General features: G+C 37.4%; 1 protein-coding gene across 4 annotated transcripts in view; it reads left to right on the top strand.

The window, feature by feature from the left end:
* Positions 1–18190, top strand: part of ATG7 (autophagy related 7) — a 263555-nt gene that overhangs the window by 20916 nt on the left and 224449 nt on the right. For all 4 annotated transcript variants that reach the window (XM_074283897.1, XM_074283896.1, XM_074283894.1 and 1 more), the window contains exons 4-7: positions 781–898; positions 2635–2712; positions 12792–12908; positions 14250–14399. In XM_074283897.1, coding sequence (XP_074139998.1) covers positions 781–898; positions 2635–2712; positions 12792–12908; positions 14250–14399 — 463 coding nt within the window. The remainder of the gene's footprint in view (positions 1–780; positions 899–2634; positions 2713–12791; positions 12909–14249; positions 14400–18190) is intronic.

Here is an 18190-nt window from a genome sequence, read left to right as displayed (position 1 = left end):
ATGAGATTTGGATTAGAGAGAAGAATTGAAGCAAGGGTGAAGATAGTCAATAGGGATTGTTAGCAAGTGAAGAAGGATAATATTTAAGGAAGATGGATGGGGAAATATAAGTAGAGGCATTTAGGTGGGTATGAGCATGATGAATGGAGGGAGGGCACTAGCTTCTCAAAGCAGAGATTCTTATACATTGTCTAAAGGATACATTTTTTAATGTCATAATAGGGTATGAGAGGCAATACAAAGTAGTGAATAGAGGACTGATCTTTAGAGTCTGGAGACCTGAGGTTGAATCTGGCTTGTATGCCTCATTAGCCCTGTGGTCATGTCCCTGTGCCGAGAAAGTGTGAGTTCTTGGCGCTTTGGAAATCTGTGGATAGGTTTCAGGGGTTTGGTAAACCTGGATGGGAAAAAGATGCATCTTTATTTTCATTTGCCTCTAACTGAAATTTAGTATTTCCTTCATTTATTTAATAACATTTCAGAGAATGTGTCTGTAGGTTTCACTGAAGGGTTCCATGAAACAAAAAGGTTGAGAACCTTGGCTTAGAGCTTTCATTGAAAATGAAGGAAATGCTTATATCACAGGATTGTTGTAAGGAAAGCCTTTTGGACACCTGAACGTATTGTAGAGATGTGAATCGTTATATTGATGTGAAGCTTTGCAACTGTATTCTTCTTCATATCCTAGGATTTGCTTATAAAATATTATTCATAATGCTTTATATATTTGTTTACTATGAATGACAATCCTGTGAAGTAACCATTTTGTCTCTTCCCTAGAAATGCTCCTACCCCAGCCCACTGCTGTCCAGCCATTGGAACCTTATTTAACACCAACACTCTCGAATCCTTCAAAACTTCAGATAAGAAGTTACTTTTGGAAAAAGCAGCACAAGAGGTCAGATATAAAGGAGAAATAGGAGAATATGTGTCATACTCTATAGTTGTTGGTTTTTTTTGTTTTTGTTTTTGTTTTTTTTCATGAGGCAATTGGGACTTGCCCAGAGTCACAGAGCTAGGAAGTGTTAAGTGTCTAAGACCACATTTGAACTCAGGTTCTCCTGACTTCAAGGCTGATGTTCTATCCATTGCGCCACCTAGCTGCCCCATGTGTCATACTTTCTGAAAGCATTTCTTTATTTTTATATCTTTTTGCTGAGGTAATTGGGGTTAAGTGACTTGCCCAGGGTCACACAGCCAGAAAGTGTTAAGTGTTAAGTGTCTGGGGTCAGATTTAAACTCAAGTCCTCCTGACTTCAGGGCTGGTGTGAAAGCATTTCTTTAGCCTGCAATTTATTGAACTGTGAGCTCTATCTAGTGCAAAGTTCTGTCTGACCTAGTTCAGTGCTTTGTCATAGTAGGCATTCAGTAATATTTGCTGTTTTTATTTTGTTGCATTATTCTTTTGTAATTTTTCTAGCCTCCATTCTAGTGTAGGATGGGTTGGTGGGGGCTAGAAGAGAAAGCTGTCTGACTACAAGGACCCTCATGTTTACCCTTGGGTACTCTGGACATTGAGGGGAAGGAAGTTGTCCAGTGAGATTTGTTCTTCTACAAGTTGAGATCCTTGTTGGGATCTTGGACCAATATCTAAGACACTTGGATTCTAGATCTGGTTAGATTTAGACTTTGTCTTATGTGTCTCCGAAAGGGAGTGAGCTATATTTCCCTTAAGAAAGAGTTGTTCCTATTCTTTGCAGATAAAAAGTTTTCTAAGAAAACTTGATAAATCCACTTAGTACAAAACAGATGGAAACATATTTTATTAACCCAGGAATTTTCTCCAAATAAATAGCATCTTTTTTCTATTGGATTTTGTTTCTCTTCTGAGTTGAGAAAGGTATATATAAAATCTATAATGGAGTCATATCATATAAGCATTTGATTTATACAAATTTAACTGGATTCAGCAGAGAGAGAAAAGCAACTTATATATGCCCACTATTCTACTGAATCAGTGTATGTCCTACTGTGTACTCTGATAGAATATAGCACATTTGTAGATCTTCTTGATTCTTGTTGATCAGGGTAGACATCTGTTGAGTCTTGGGGCCTGCCTTATTATAAAGGGGCAGGTATATTTAAATTATTACTTAACCTTAAAGCTAACTATAACTAGTTTATTTCTGTCCCAGGGCTAACACCAATATTGAATAGATTATTAAACCAGAGCAGATGGCCTGGACCAAAAGGGTCCAACTTTGGAGTCAGACTATTGACTGCTGAGAAGGGGAAAGGGTAACAGGCAGATGGCAGACCTCTCCAACTTGCCTTATAGTCAAGATGGGGCTCAGTGGAATGCTAGAGCCTGACCATTTGTTTCTCCAAGATTTTTGCCTTCTTTGATGCTGTTGCCCCCAGTTCCTCAAGAAGTTGGGAATGATTTCTGTCTGTCTATCCATTCCCCATCCACTCTCTCCCATTTTCCCTTTGCTTTAGTGAGTATTTAATTACAAATGTTTGTGACTTTTAAGCCGATTCCTTGCAAAGCAGAACAACTGCTGAGCTGTAGTTCCCTGGGCAAACTCCCATCCCAGCTTGCTCTTTTGTAGCCTAGTTTTGTATTTGACTTGAGCTGAATGATCAGAGATTTTTGCTTCTTCCTTGCCTTAACCCTTTCCTTTCTTACCACAGATTTGGGAATCAATTAAATCTGGTGCTGCTCTGGAAAACCCTGTGCTCCTTAACAAGTTTCTGCTGTTGACATTTTCTGTAAGTAAATGCATTTCCTTATGCTTTGGTTGTTAGCCACAATTTCAGAGATGGAGAATCTGATTTGACACAGCTGAAACTTTGGGACATGTCTGCCCTTGCTGGCTCTCCTCACTGATGGCATACTTTTTTCTGGGTGAGCTGAAGGAGTCAGAAGAGGCATTTTGCCAATTTCCTTTTATTTAGAGTCACGTTTATGGAGTTGGAGTTGGTGGGTGGCCAAGAAATCACCACTTTGTACCTGGGTGATGCATTTGTGAAGTGAGCCCAAAAGAGACTCATTCTTTCACTTGGGCTTTATTGTGATTGGGGACTTGCTGGGTCAAGGAAATCATATCTTGTGTTCTTCTGTTTTGAACATTTGGATCCAGGTGAAATTAATAAGAAATAGTTCTTAGATGTGCATTTGGTTGGCAAATTATCCAGTCTAGCAACATTAATGATACTTTTCTTTTAAGAAAGAAATAAGTAGTGATATAAATGAATAAGTGATGTAGTAAATAGAGAATTGGCTGTAGATCAGGGAAATCTGAATTCAAGTTCTGCCTGTCATGCATTCTGACTCTTTGACCCTGGATAAGTCAGTTAACTTTTCAACAACACAGGCTTGTCTCTGACATTATACATTTTTGGAAAGGTATGGATCTATGCTAGTTTGCTTATTTTTCTTGACTTTGGATTTCCATAGTGTTGGGTTAGTGGGGGGATGTCTGTTCTGTGCTTCTGTCCTTGTATTTTTTTTCTGCTGCTTTTTCCCAGCTCAGTCTGGAGGCCTTCAGGTTTTCCTTGCTCCCAAAGCTTCCTGTGATTCAGGAAGAGATCTGGTCACTGCCTTCCTGATTTGAACACTGCAAGTTTCTGATCCAGGTTTGGGTTTTTTGGCTTGTGTGTGGTAGAGCTTCAGTAGACTGCATCTGGATTCGGCCATTGTGAGCCTGCTGTAAGGTTCTGTGGATTCAAAACAACCATGTTGCTCTCCTTCAGTCTGGGACACTGCCATCCTGTTATGATGCGGGCTTGGTGGTGGGCTGAAGGCTAGAGCTGTCTCTGCTCCAACCTAGAAGGCTCCAGGAGCATTTAAAGGCTGTAACACCGTGACTTAGGACTCTTCAGCAGTGTTCGAAACTGCAAGGATTTTATAGGCAGATACACAAAGAAAGTTGGAAATAAAATTCAAGGCTCCACAAGATCTGACCATTCCATCCAAGAGTGTTGGAGGAAGTGAAGCTTGGCCCCAGCTCCAAGTACCAAACCATAAATGGAGTCTTAGAAAATGCTTAATGGAGTGAAGAAATACTGTGGGTCAAGAGATGCCCAAGAAGCACACTCATAAGAAGACAGTAGCTCTACAAGTACCATCAGAGCCTCAGGAACTAACCAATGACTTGGCTTCAAGATCTCCAAGGATCTCTGGATGAAATGAAGAGATTAAAAGTGAACCAAAAATGGAAGAAAAAGCACTAATGGAAAGAATTAGAAGAGAAATAAGTAATTTAGATCAAAAGAAAATCTAATTCTTAAATTTAGAATGGAGCAGATAGAACTCAGTGATTCCAAGTGGCAACAGGAAATATTCAAACAAAATCAAAAGATTGAAAAAAATAGAGAAGCAAATGAAGAGCCATATTGAATAAAGATCTCTTAAGGCTCACTGGCTCCTTGAAAATCATGACTAAACAAAAAAAAAATCTAATTATTGTATTTAAATAAACTGAAAAAGAAAACTGTCCAGATCTGTTAGAACCAGAGAACAAAATAAAAATTGAAAGAAACCCCAAGTTGAAAATTTCCAAAAGTAACATAGCCTGAAAGAGAGAGTTCCATAGTTAGGATCTTATAAAATTTGGCAGCAATTACCATGAAGAAAACTCAGTCTTGGAAAATAATTTTCCAAAATGCAAAAGATATGAAAGCAACTACATCAAAACAAAGAAAATCTTGGAATATTAATACCCAGAAAAGTAGATGCATTTGAATTATTGGAAGAGGCTAAACAATGATAAAGTGTTTATTATTCATATATAAAAATCCTGAGGATTTATGTGGATTTATTTTGTATCCTGCGACTTTGCTAAAATTCTGAATTATTTCTAATAGCTTTTTAGCAGAGTCTTTGGGGTTCTCTAAGTATACCATCATGTCATCTGCGAAAAGTGACAATTTGATTTCTTCATTTCCTACTCTAATTCCTTGGATCTCTTTCTCGGCTCTTATTGCCAAGGCTAGAGTTTCTAGTACTATATTGAATAGTAATGGTGATAGTGGGCAACCTTGTTTCACTCCTGATCTTACAGGGAAAGGTTCTAGTTTATCACCATTACATATGATGTTTACTGAAGGTTTTAAATATATGCTCCTTATTATTTTAAGGAATAGTCCATTTATTCCTATACTCTCAAGCGTTTTTAGTTGGAATGGATGTTGGATTTTATCAAATGCCTTTTCTGCATCTATTGAGATGATCATATGGTTTTTATTAATTTGATTATTAATATGGTCAATTATACTAATAGTTTTCCTAATATTAAACCAGCCCTGCATTCCTGGTATAAATCCCACTTGGTCATAGTGTATTATCCTGGGGATGATTTTCTGAAGTCTATTTGCTAATATCTTATTTAATATTTTAGCATCAATATTCATTAAGGAAATTGGTCTATAGTTTTCTTTCTCAGTTTTCGATCTACCTGGTTTAGGTATCAGTACCATGTCTGTGTCATAGAAGGAATTTGGTAGGACTCCTTCAATCCCTATTTTTTCAAATAGTTTACATAGCATTGGAGTTAGTTGTTCTTTAAATGTTTGGTAGAATTCACCTGTAAATCCATCTGGTCCTGGTGACTTTTTCTTAGGAAGTTGGTTAATAGCTTGGTCTATTTCTTTTTCTGAGATGGGACTATTTAGACTACTTACTTCTTCCTCTGTTAATCTGGGCAAGCTATATTTTTGAAGGTATTCTTCCATTTCATTTAAGTTATCGAATTTATCAGCATAAAGTTGAGCGAAGTAGCTCCTAACTATTGTTCTAATTTCCTCTTCATTAGTGGTGAGTTCACCCTTTTCATTTTCAAGACTATCAATTTGCTTTTTCTCTTTCCTTTTTTTAATCAGGTTTACTAAGGGTTTGTCTATTTTGTTGGTTTTTTCATAAAACCAACTCTTAGTTTTATTAATTAATTCAATAGTTTTTTTACTTTCAATTTTATTAATCTCACCTTTTATTTTTTGAATTTCAAGTTTTGTGTTTGTCTGGGGGTTTTTAATTTGTTCCTTTTCTAGCAATTTTAGTTGTAAACCCAATTCGTTGGCCCTCTCTTTCTCTACTTTATGCAAGTAGGCCTGTAGAGATATAAAACTTCCCCTAATTACTGCTTTGGCTGTATCCCACACATTTTGGTATGATGTCTCATTATTGTCATTTTCTTGGGTGAAGTTATTAATTATGTCTATGATTTGCTGTTTTACCCAATCATTCTTTAGTATAAGATTATTTAGTTTCCAATTATTTTTTGGTCTATTTTCCCCTGGCTTTTTATTAAATGTTATTTTGATTGCATTATGGTCTGAAAAGGATGCATTTACTATTTCTGCCTTACTGCATTTGATTTTGAGGTTTTTATGCCCTAGTATATGATCAATTTTTGTATAGGTTCCATGAACTGCTGAGAAGAAAGTATATTCCTTTCTGTCTCCATTTAGCTTTCGCCAAAGATCTATCATATCAAACTTTTCTAGTATTCTATTTACCTCTTTGACTTCTTTCTTATTTATTTTGTGGTTTGATTTATCTAATTCTGAGAGTGCAAGGTTGAGATCTCCCGCTATTATAGTTTTGCTATCTATTTCCTCTTGCAGCTCTCTTAATTTCTCTTTTAAGAATTTAGATGCTGCACCACTTGGTGCATACATGTTTAATATTGATACTGCTTCACTATTGATGCTTCCCTTTAGCAGGATATAATGCCCTTCCTTATCTCTTTTAATTAGATCAATTTTTGTTTTTGCTTGATCTGAGATGAGGATGGCTACTCCTGCTTTTTTGGTTTTGCCTGAAGCATAATAGATTCTGCTCCACCCTTTTACTTTTAGTTTGAATGTCTCATCCTGTTTCAGGTGTGTTTCCTGTAAACAACATATAGTAGGATTCTGACTTTTAATCCAGTCTGCTAACTGCTTCCTCTTTATGAGGCAGTTTGCCCCATTCACATTTATGGTTAGAAGGACCAATTCTATATTGCTTGCCATCCTATTAACCCCTGCTTATGCTTTTCCCCTTTCCTTCCCTTTTACCCTCCTATCCAGTATTAAACTGGTAAACACCACTTGCTTTTCACAGCCCTCCCTTTTTAGGATCCCTCCCCCACCTTAAAGATCCTCCCCTTATTTTATCCCTTTTCCTCGAAATTACTGTATTCCCTTCCCCTTAGCTTACTCCTTCCCTTTCACTTTTCAATGAAGTGGAAGAAGTTTCACCATAAATCGAATATGTCTATTGATACACGCTATGTTCATCTCCCTCCTTTCTTTCTCTCAGATATAATAGGTTACCTTTGCCTCTTCATGAGATGTAGTACCACCACTTTATACTTTTTTATGATATAATCTCCTTTCCACCTCTAGTTTCTAAGACAAATTGTACATATGTTCTTTACATATTTTTTTGACAGAAGTATAGTTCTCAAGATTTCTTTTTACCTTTTTTAGAAGTCTCTTGAGTTCTGTATTTGAATATCAAACCTTTTATGTAGGTCTGGTTTTTTCATCAAAAATAGATGGAATTCATTTATTTCGTTAAATGTCCATCTTCTTCCCTGGAAAATGATGCTCATTCTTGCTGGGTAAGTTATTCTTGGCTGCATACCAAGTTCCTTAGCCTTTCGGAATATCATGTTCCAGGCCCTGCGTTCTTTTAATGTGGAAGCTGCTAGATCCTGTGTTATCCTTATTGTGGATCCTCCATATCTGAATTGTTTTTTTCTGGCAGCTTCCAATATCTTTTCCTTTGTCTGATGGTTCTTGAACTTGGCCACTATATTTCTTGGCGTTTTGATTTTAGGGTCCCTTTCAGTAGGTGATCGATGAATTTTCTCAATGTCTATTTTACCCTCTCTTTCCAAAACGTCTGGGCAGTTCTCTTTGATAATTTCCTCGAAAATGGTGTCCAAGCTCTTTTTTTCCTCCCATTTTTCAGGGAGTCCGATTATTCTCAAATTGTCTCTCCTGGATCTGTTTTCCAGGTCTGTTGTCTTTCTGGTAAGGTACTTGACCGTCTTTTCAATTGTTTCATTTCTCTGGTTTTGCTTGACTCCCTCTTGGTTTCTCCTGGAGTCATTCATTTCTACTTGTTCCAGTCTAATTTTCAATGATGTATTTTCTTCACTCACTTTTTTTATATCTCTTTGTAATTGTCCAATTGAGTTTTTATCTTCTATGGAATTTTTTTCCATTGTATCCATTTTATTTTTTAGAGAGCTGATTTCTTTTTCCAGCTCTCTAATCCTGTTTTCCTTGGAGTTGTTTACCTTTTCCAGCTCACTAATCCTGTTTTCCTTGGAGTTGTTTACCTTTTCCAGATCACTAATCTTGTTTCTCAATGATTTGATTTCTTTATCCATTCTGTCTTTGAGTGCATGGGATGACTTCTCCAGGCTCTCTTGCCAAGCTTCCCTTTCCTTTTCCCATTTCTCTTCCAGCTCTCTTGTGAGAGCCTTTTTGATTTCCTCTATGAGGTTCTTTTGTATTGAGGAGCAGCTTATATCCCTCCCAGGGGATACATCTGGGGACAGTCTGTTCCTAGTCTCCTCAGCATTTGAAGTCTGCTCCCTCTCCACACAGAAGCTGTCAATGGTTAGAGCCCTTTTGAATTTTTTGTTCATTTTGTCAGAGTAGGAATCAAAGAAAACAAACTGACAAGAGAAACAATTGGTCTGTTATGCGGGGGATGGGGCTGGATGGTATTAATGGGCTTCCTCTACAGACTGGGGGTAGGGCAGCATAGAGCCACTAACAGAACAGCAATGACTGTACTGAGTCTGCGCTCTGAGGCTCCGAGAACGCACCGAGTCAGTCCAGGTGGGGGTTGGGGGTGGCCAGGCTCTGAGAGACGCTGGCTTTCTGGGGTTTTAATCTTCACCTCCGGTGTTTACACCCTCTCCACCGCTCCTGGCTTGCTGCCAAGACGGAGCATCCACACTGGGGCAAAAGCCCTTTCACAGAAACGGCAGAGATCACACCCCTCCCCCTCCGGTCTGAGCTGTGTGAGCTGCCTGTCTTGCTCTGGCTGTCTGCCCTCAGTCTGCGCCCAGTCTGATTGACCCTCCCCCGAACAAACACAGACCTTTTCTGGCGACTTTCAAGGATGTCTTCTCTTGGTGATAATTTGTGGATTTCTTTCTGGGTCAAGCATTAAGTCAGAGGCTTGTCATGAAGTAAGTTCTGAGAGAAAACGAGGAGCTCAAGCAGCTGTCTGCCTCCACGCCGCCATCTTGGCCGGAAGTCCGTGTTTATTATTCATAGAAGGAGAAGAGACAGGTATCCCTAGGAAATTAAGAATTGTAAAGGAAATAGGGCCTGGAAGTAGGTCTGTAACACCTCCCTCTCCATCCCTGCCCCAAACAACTTTACACTAAGACCATAGGAATTGGAATAGGAAGAATATTAGACATATTCTAGTCCAACCCCTTGTTACTGATGAGAACACTTAAGCTTAGAGTGAGGAAGTTCTTTATCCAGGATCTTTTGAGATACTCTAGGTGTCTTATCTTGTTTTGTATTGTTATTATTTGTGCATGGGACATATCCCCTTCCTAGACTTTTAAATTCTACGGAATTGCAGCCATTGCTTTATTTAAACTTTTTTGTTACTTTAGCTTTTGTTTATTTTTTCTAACTTCAGGAGTATACTTCTGTTCTTTTTGTCTTGTGTATCCTATATCATTTTGCCAAGCAAGAGTTCTAAGGAACGGCAGAATCAGTAAAGAATAGAACTCAACTCATGTCTTGTCATTAGTAAAGAATAGAACTTTAGTCTTGCCACTGTGATGGTATAAGAATATTCAAAGGGAAATGGCTTATTACTCTGATTACGAATGCCAGAAACTGGATTATGTTGTAGAACATTTGAATAATTTCCTTCTGTTGATATTCTGGAATGATACCTCTTCTACTTATGAATCCAGTTGGGAAACTGGGACAGCACTGTGATTTAATTTTGTCTTAAAGAAGACAACAATTTTAAAACAGCTACATGCAAAGCCTCAAAGAAAAATGTGAATTAGTCTGAGACCTCCTCACCCCTATATTTTACTGAAAGAACTCAGGAAGAATTTTACAAATCAAATAAGAGTAAGGGAAAAACACTGAGAAAAGAAATGTGAGCAGTTAAAGAAAATCATGAAAAAAAAGCTAATAGCTTGGAAAAGGAGAAACCAAAAAAATACTGAAAATAACACTTTTTTTAAAAATGGAAGGAACAGCTAGATGGCATAATGTATAGAGCACTGGCTCTGCAATCAGGAGGACCTGAATTCAAATCCAGCCTCAGACATTTAATACTTACTAGCTCTGTGATCCTGGGCAAGTCACTTAATTCTAACTGTCTTTCCCTCCACCCACTCTACTTCCCTCCCCCCAAAACAAACAAACAAACAAACAACAACAACAAAAAAAACTGGAATAGGCCAAATGGTAAAAGAGGCACAAAAATCCACTGAAGAGAACCTCATAAAATCAGAATTGGCCAAATGGAAAAAGATATATAAAATTTACTGAAGAAAATAATTCCTTAAAAATTAGAAGTGAGCAGGTGGAAATTAATGACTCCAAAAGACATCAAGAAACAATCAAAGAACAAAAGACTGAAAAATAGAACAAAATGTGAAATATCTCATTGAAAATAAAGTGCCCTAAAAAATTGATTGTTGAGAGATATTAAACTATCTGAAAACCATGATCAAAGAAAAATCCTAGATCTCATATTTCAAGAAATTATCAAGGAAAATGTCCTGATACCCCAGAACCAGATGATAAAATACAAATTGAAAGAATCCATCTCTCACCTCCTGAAAGAGAAACCCAAACAAAATCTCCATGGAGTATTTTAGCCAAATTCCAGAGTTCCCAGGTCAAAGGGAAATTATTGCAAGTAGCCAGAAACAAATTTCAAATATCATGGAGCCACAATCAGGATCATGTAAGTTTTAGCAGCTTCTATGTTAAAAGATAGAGGAGCTTTGAATACTCATTAGATCTATGAATAAGGGAAGAATTATGCCCAAATGATAGAGCATTATGCAATATAAAATAGATAATTTTGATTACATTAAGCTACAACGTTTTTGTACAAACAAAACCATTGCTGAAGGAAAGCAGAAAACTGGGGGAAATTTTTTACGGCAAATTTCTATGATAGCAACCTCAATTATTTCGAGAACTGAGTCAGATATGTAAGGATACAAGTCATTCCCCAATTGATCAGTGATTAAAGGATATGAGCAGTTTTCAGATTAAGAAATCAAAGCTATCCATAATTATGAAAAATGCTCTAAATCACTATTGATTAGAAAAATGCAAATTAAAACGAGTCTGAAGTATGTTGTCACATCTATCAGATTGACTAATATTACAGAAAAGGACAATTGTTGAAGAGGATGTGGGAAAATTTAGAACACTAATTCACTGTTGGTGGAATTGTGAACTGATCCACAATTTTGGAGATAATTTGGAACCATGCCTAAAGGACTATAAAACTATGCATACCCTTTGATCCAACCATACCACTGGATTTGTATCCCAAAGAGATTAAAAACAAATGTGAAAGGTCCTATATATACAATTTTTTTTTTATATAGTAGCAAAGAAATGGCACTTGTGAGGATGCCCATTAAATTGGGGAATGGCTAAAGAAGTTGTGGTATATAATTGTCCTGGAATTCTATTGTGCCATAAGAAATGATGAGCAAGAAGACTTACATGAACTGCAAAGCAAAGTGAATAGAACCAGAAAAACGTACATTGTAACAGCAATATCATATGATGATCAACTATGAATAACTTAACTGTTCTCAGCAATATAATGATTGAACACAATTCTGAAGGACATATGAGGAAAAGTGCTATTCATCTACAGCTGATGGAGTCTGAATGCAGATTGAAGTTTGTTTTTGTTTTTTGACTTTTATTTCTTGTTTTATTTGGAGGGGAAGCTTTGCAAAGCATATTTCCATATTAGTCATGCTGTGTAAGAAAATACAACATGACTAATATGGAAATATGTTTTGCAAGGCTGCAAATTTATAATTTGTATATTAAATGTATAATAAGATTGCTTGCCTTCTCAATGAGGGGGAAGAGAAGGAGGGAAAAAGAAACTTTGAAGCTCAAAGTTTGAAGAAAAAAAGTATTTTGAAAATTGGTTAAAATAAATATAAATAAGATTAAAAATAATTTTGTCTTGAGAAGAATTTGCTTTGATAATAACAGCAGTTAGCCTCAGAGGAGGAGACCATTGGATTTCAGAGACATGGATTGAGTTATTAAGTAGGAGAGCCAAGACTTGAACTTGGGTTTTCTGATTCTAATGCTCATGTTCACATTATAGGTCTCAACGAAGGGAATTTCATTTTTTTGAAATAAAATTTTCATTGTAGTTTTAATTTTACTTATAAAGCAATTCACAGGTCTATATAGAAGTGACAAACAGTGTTAATTCTTGGATTTTAGAGTCTTGGCAACAGATAGAGTACTAGACCTGGAATCAGGAAGACCCAAGTTCAGATGTGGCCCCTGACATTTTCTTAGCTGGGTGAGCCATGGCAAAGCATTTAATTTGTTTGTCTCAGTTTTCTCACTTGTAAAATGGAAATATTAATAGCATCTACCTCCTAGGATCATCATAAGGTTAAAGTGAAATCATGGAAGATTTGAATTCTGATATAAAGTTTGTTCAGAATGAATAGACTTTGACAAAACTTCCACATTTCTTTATATTTTTTCCAGTCCTTAAAAAAAACATAGCTTTGAGAAGTTAAATTGCCAGTATAACAACTGTATTATTAATGTCCTAAGTTCTATTTCTCTAGGATCTAAAGAAATATTACTTCTACTACTGGTTTTGCTACCCTGCTCTCTGCCTTCCAGAAGGTATACCCCTTCTTCAGGAGCCAATACGTTTGGATCAAAAGTTTTCTCCAAGCCAGGTAACAAAACAAAACAGAACAAAAAGGTAAATATGGTATGAGCTAGCATAGTTCTAGGTGAAGAAAATGTTAATTGTCCCCTGGAAGTTGATGATCTTAGAATCTTGTAAACTATTTAGTGATGGTAGTGTCACTAAAAACTTGGGGGGTTCACTATATGCTAAGGTCTTTTATGGTATGGAATACTGAGGCAATAGCAACAAGTAGTATGTTGATAATGGGAGACAGTTATAGTGAACAATGCAAAATTTTGGAAAAAGCAATCCAAATTACTATTTTTAGGATGATGTGCCCTAAGTTGTCAGTTGTTGCCCAAGAAAGAGATTTCACTTGTAACCATTTAGATGACTTCTGACATCCCTTACAGCTCTACATTTTCTATACTTGTTGGGTCTTTTCATATTTCTCACCATAGTCACTTGCTGATATTATTACTCCCTTCCCCATGACATCTGCATATTGGACCTATCTATAAGAATAAACAAAAACAATTAAGTACAACCGAATAACCAACATTTAACTTGTTTCTTGGTCACCCTAGCTAGCTGAAGGCCAATAGATTGTTGGGTATCATCAGGAAGGATTTAGGCACAGCAGAAAACATACCCTGATACTAAGTCATAGTGTTTTTACATCTGAAAAACTCTCTCAAATTAAAGTCTTTGAATTTTAAGGAAAACATGAGAAAGTTAGCAAAGGGTAAAATAACCAAGTGGAGGGATTTCTTGAGGAAAAAAAAATTAAGAAAATCAGGTCTCTCTGGTTCCCAAAGACAAAGAACTTGAGAAAGTGGAAAAATGTATAAAATAATGAAGGTTATTAACAATCTGAACATAAGCTTGTTTTTCCAATGATATCATGGCATGATCACATTAAAGCTTGAAATAATTAGTTGTGGAATATATAAAAGGGATTTGACAGAGATAGAAAACTTTTCTCAAAATCTATGGCATCAGAAAATATAAAAAGCTTCCAAAAGTTAGAAGCCAAGTTCGTGGATGGTAGATCCATCTTGGTTTATGAAGGAACAATAGTAATGTTCTGGGTACAACCCCAAAGCCTTTGAACTTGGCATCAGAGGCAACAGTAAATTCACTGCTGAGTATCACTGTTCCCCCTGAAGAAACTCCTTTGCTTCTCTGCATCAGGGTTGGAATTCTGGATACGATCTCAATGGGCTTATTTTCTTGATCTTTAGAATGCTGATAAATATATACTTGCTACATTTCAGTTGTGACAGTTCAGATCCTTATTAGGGGTGTGATTGGCTAAGTGTTCATTTTAAGTTTATTCTTAATTTGTTTCAGCCTTAATGATTCTCCAATAATGTTTTGTTTTCAGATTCAAGCCCTTGAATGTGCATATGATAATCTCTGCCAGGCAGAAGGAGTGACAGCTTTGCCTTACTTTTTAATTAAGTATGATGTAAATTCTGTACTGATCTCCTTACTTAAGGACTGCAATGATTTCTTCCAAGATCAAAGGAAAAAGGTTAGAAAAATTGTGTGTGATTGTGTTCTTTGGTGGGGAGGAACATCTTGGTTTTATATTATGATTAACTATAAGTGAAATGAAAACTCATATTTATTAACTTTTAAAAAAATCTATTTAAGACATTTTTGTATGTTGTGTATTTGTTCCCTTCCTTTCTCAAACAGTTCCTCCTTCTGACTTCCCTTTTTCTGATGTGGTGCTGTCATTCCCAAGGGCTTGAAACCTCAGTTATTTTTAATCCTTTCCCTCTCGGCCCCTTCCCCCATTCAAATCAATCACTATTTCTTGTCATTTCCTTTATTTAGATTCTTGTCATTTCTTTCTTCACAACATTTATTTAACTGTTTTCCCTGCTTGCTGTCTCTTCTTCTCTTTCTTCTCCTTTATACTTCCTGCTAGGAGAATCTTATTAACGTATTGCTTCATCTGAGTAACTCTTGCCCAGTATAATCCAGCCTCCTTAGCTCAGCACTTAGGCTTCCACACTGTGCCTATCTACTTCTCCTAATTTCTCTCTCCAGGTGAATGCTTTGCTTTCACTAAACTGTGCTATTTATTAAGCACAAATATTTCTTAGACTTTGGCTCTTCAGTGCTTGTTTTTATCTTTCCCTCTGCTAGAATGCACCCTTCTCCCTTATTTTTCTCATCCTTCAAGACTTAGGCTAACCTTTTTTTCCATGAAATCTTTCTACTTACTCTGAACTTGTAAAGAAGAGCCTACTTTCCCATGCAGAGAAAAGAGTGACTGAAAATCCAGAATCTCACTTGGAACTTGAGGGTATTCAAGTGGAAGACATTTCCAAGAAGAGTTCTGCTATTGAGTAGTTGGATCCTTCTGTCGTTCTAGTCTCTATTTTTAAAAAATTAAGCTGGTCATGTGATGCCTTCTCCTATTTGTGTACATGTCATGTCTCCACAAGAATGTCAGCTCTTTTTGAGCAAGAACCATGGTTGCTTCTTATGTTTTGCACAGAACTGAGCACGATGCCTTGCTTACAGTAGGCACCCAAATATTTTATTGAATTATTAAGTACCACATATTTGCATGTATTTGTGTAACATTTATGTGTATGTAATAATAAACATGCATGTGTATCTGTATGTGTGACTACATATGTCACACACAGATACACATGCGTGTTTATTATCATTGTTATTATTGTTGTAATTTTGAGATTGGATTTCCTTATTTTACCCAGTTGGGAAGTACAATGGCTACTCACAGACCTTAAGCTAGTAATGATTAGCATGGAAATTTAACTTGCTACATTTTTTCTACCTGGGCTTGTTCACTCTTTCTTAGGGAGCCTGGGATTCACCATCTTAATAAAGAATACCTTGTCGGTTTTAGCCCTACTGCCCCTCAGATTTTCCACACTTGAGTAATTCACCAGTCTCAATCTCTCATGCCCAATCAGTAAGCCCTCTAAAGGAAGGGAAATTAAAAGTACATGGCAAGTTAAGTTTAAAGAAAAGAAACCTCCTCCCAGAGAAGAATTATAATTGAGAGACAACAGAACATTACATGGTTCTATTAGGCAGCTGGGTAGAGTCAAGAAGACTCATTTCCCAGAGTTCAAATCTAGCCTCAGACACTTCCTAGCTGGGTGACTCTGAGCAGTCACCTCACTCCCATCTGTAACATGAACTGGAGAAGGAAATGCAATGGAAAATCCCTCTTGTACCTTTGCCAAAAAACTCCAAATGGGGTCCCGAAGAACTGGACACAACTCCAAAACAGCTGAACAACGATGACTTCAGGAGTTTACAAAATACCCTCAGCCTGTGCACGTTGGCTCATCCCCACAGTTGGTGGTCCCACAGCACTGCTCAGGGGCATTGAAGGTGAAGTGAGTTTTCCAGGGTGAGGTAGCCAAGATGGGTGCAAGGAGGACCCTAAGCCTTCTGACTTCTTGTTTGCTCCACTAAGAATAGAATGGAAGACATAGTCCTTCTTGGTAAAGCTGTGGAGGAATCACGTCTTTCTTAGTGATTTTCTTCTGCAGCTCTACAAGTATTATTCACTTTCCTCTCACTATCCACTTAGAGGAAATACAGCTTTTAGACAGCTCTGCTTCTCTTCGATCAGACTTAACAGGTCATTCTTTCTCCCAGTGCCCAAGGAAAAGGCAGGATTTCTGGTGAATAAGGCTGCTGGGAGGGTGATGCAGATCTGGAGCCCAGCTTCTGGCAAGGCCCAGCCTGGTGAATTGCTTCAGCTTGGGAATTCTAAGCTGCAGGAGGCCAAAAGTGGGTCTTTGGCTGCTTTATGTCCATTAACAATATGGTGAGTCTCCAGGCTTCCTAAAGAGGGCAAGTTTGTCTGGGGAAAATGGAGTAGGTGAAGTTTCTGTGCTGATCACTATTGGGATTGGGTCTGGAAAAGCACTTCCGATCTTGACCAGATAGAGGGATCCAGGTCCGACCTCATTAGATACAAAGAATTGGGCCCAAATGTTTTTTACCCACTGATATTGGAGTGAAATGCACTAGAGATGCTACCATTGAGTGTGGCTTGAGCCCAAGGTTGTCCTGTTAGGAAGGCTGTCCCATAATCTGCTCCCTAAAAGAAAGTGAGCTTTTCCCCAAGAAAAGAGGGAGTCACAGAAGAAAACCACTCTCCAGGCTTTTTATTTTTTTTGGTCTGGAGATTAGAGTTATTTTCTTAATGCAAATTCAAGTATTCTCTAGTTCATTACTGATTCTTGGATACTTTCTTACGAAAAATACCAATTTAATCTTTATAGATTTTTTTAAACCTCTTTCCTGTAGCTCCCCTTAACTCTGCAGTGGCTTCAAGAGCTGGCAACAAGGAAGCTGGTTTCTGGGTACAGAGTGGTTGTGCCTAGATGTAGGCCGGATGGTCTTGGGCGAGTCCCTTAGCCCTTGCAAGCCTCAGTACAATGTCATCCAACTGCTCCATGTCTGTTTCCTCACTACAGCTCGGCAAAAACTAGGACTTGAACTCAGGTGGCCCAGCTCAGATCTCAGCACCCTTCCATCGCACCATGGTGCCTGCTTCAAGGGGGAACCATGTCCTGCTCCTCATTTCCTTCCTATAAGCAAAAGTGCTCTCATGAGTCAGATAGAAAAAATCTAATGATAGGAACTGAGCTTTTATGATATACTTAGCATCATCCCTTAATCATATTTAAAATTTTGATAGTTTCCTAATAAAGTAATTTTGGATTAAAAAAAAAAAATGACAACTTTAAGGTCACAGACACTCAGGTATTTTGATGACCTTGAGATCTCATCATATGGCCATGTCCTTTAGTGATGGGGAGCACAAGGCATCCACACCTGTCCATTCTGTGTTTCCATGTCCTTCCCTAAGTGTAACAAATGGTCCATCAATGGCCCAGGGCCTTGTTCTTAATCTTTTGCCTACCATAAGAGAGGCACTGTTTTATGCTTTTGGATACAAAGACAACACCAAATTTAAAAGTTCCCATCTTAAAGGTGGATTCATTCTCCTGGGTGGAATATAATAAGTATATAACTGATAATCTAAGGAGGGAGAAAGTCCTAATAAGTAAGGAGAATCAGAAAAAGCTTCCCATAGCAGGCATTTGAAATCAGTTTTGTAGAAAATTAATGACTCTAAGTGGAGACAATGGAAAATTCTAACCCTTGCCAAAGGCATGGAAGCAACAGCTTCTTTGGAGGACAGATCACTTCATTCTACACTTAAAAGGCTTTCAAGAACAGAAAAGTAAAAAAGTATTTTTTAAGGATCTGAATAAAGTTAGAGAAATACAAAATCTAAGGAAGCTATATAACTCA

The sequence above is a fragment of the Sminthopsis crassicaudata genome, chromosome 1 (assembly GCF_048593235.1).
Source record: "Sminthopsis crassicaudata isolate SCR6 chromosome 1, ASM4859323v1, whole genome shotgun sequence".
NCBI lineage: Eukaryota > Metazoa > Chordata > Mammalia > Dasyuromorphia > Dasyuridae > Sminthopsis > Sminthopsis crassicaudata.
The sequence above is the reverse complement of the archived record's forward strand: the minus strand, read 5'-3'. Positions and strand labels throughout refer to the sequence as shown.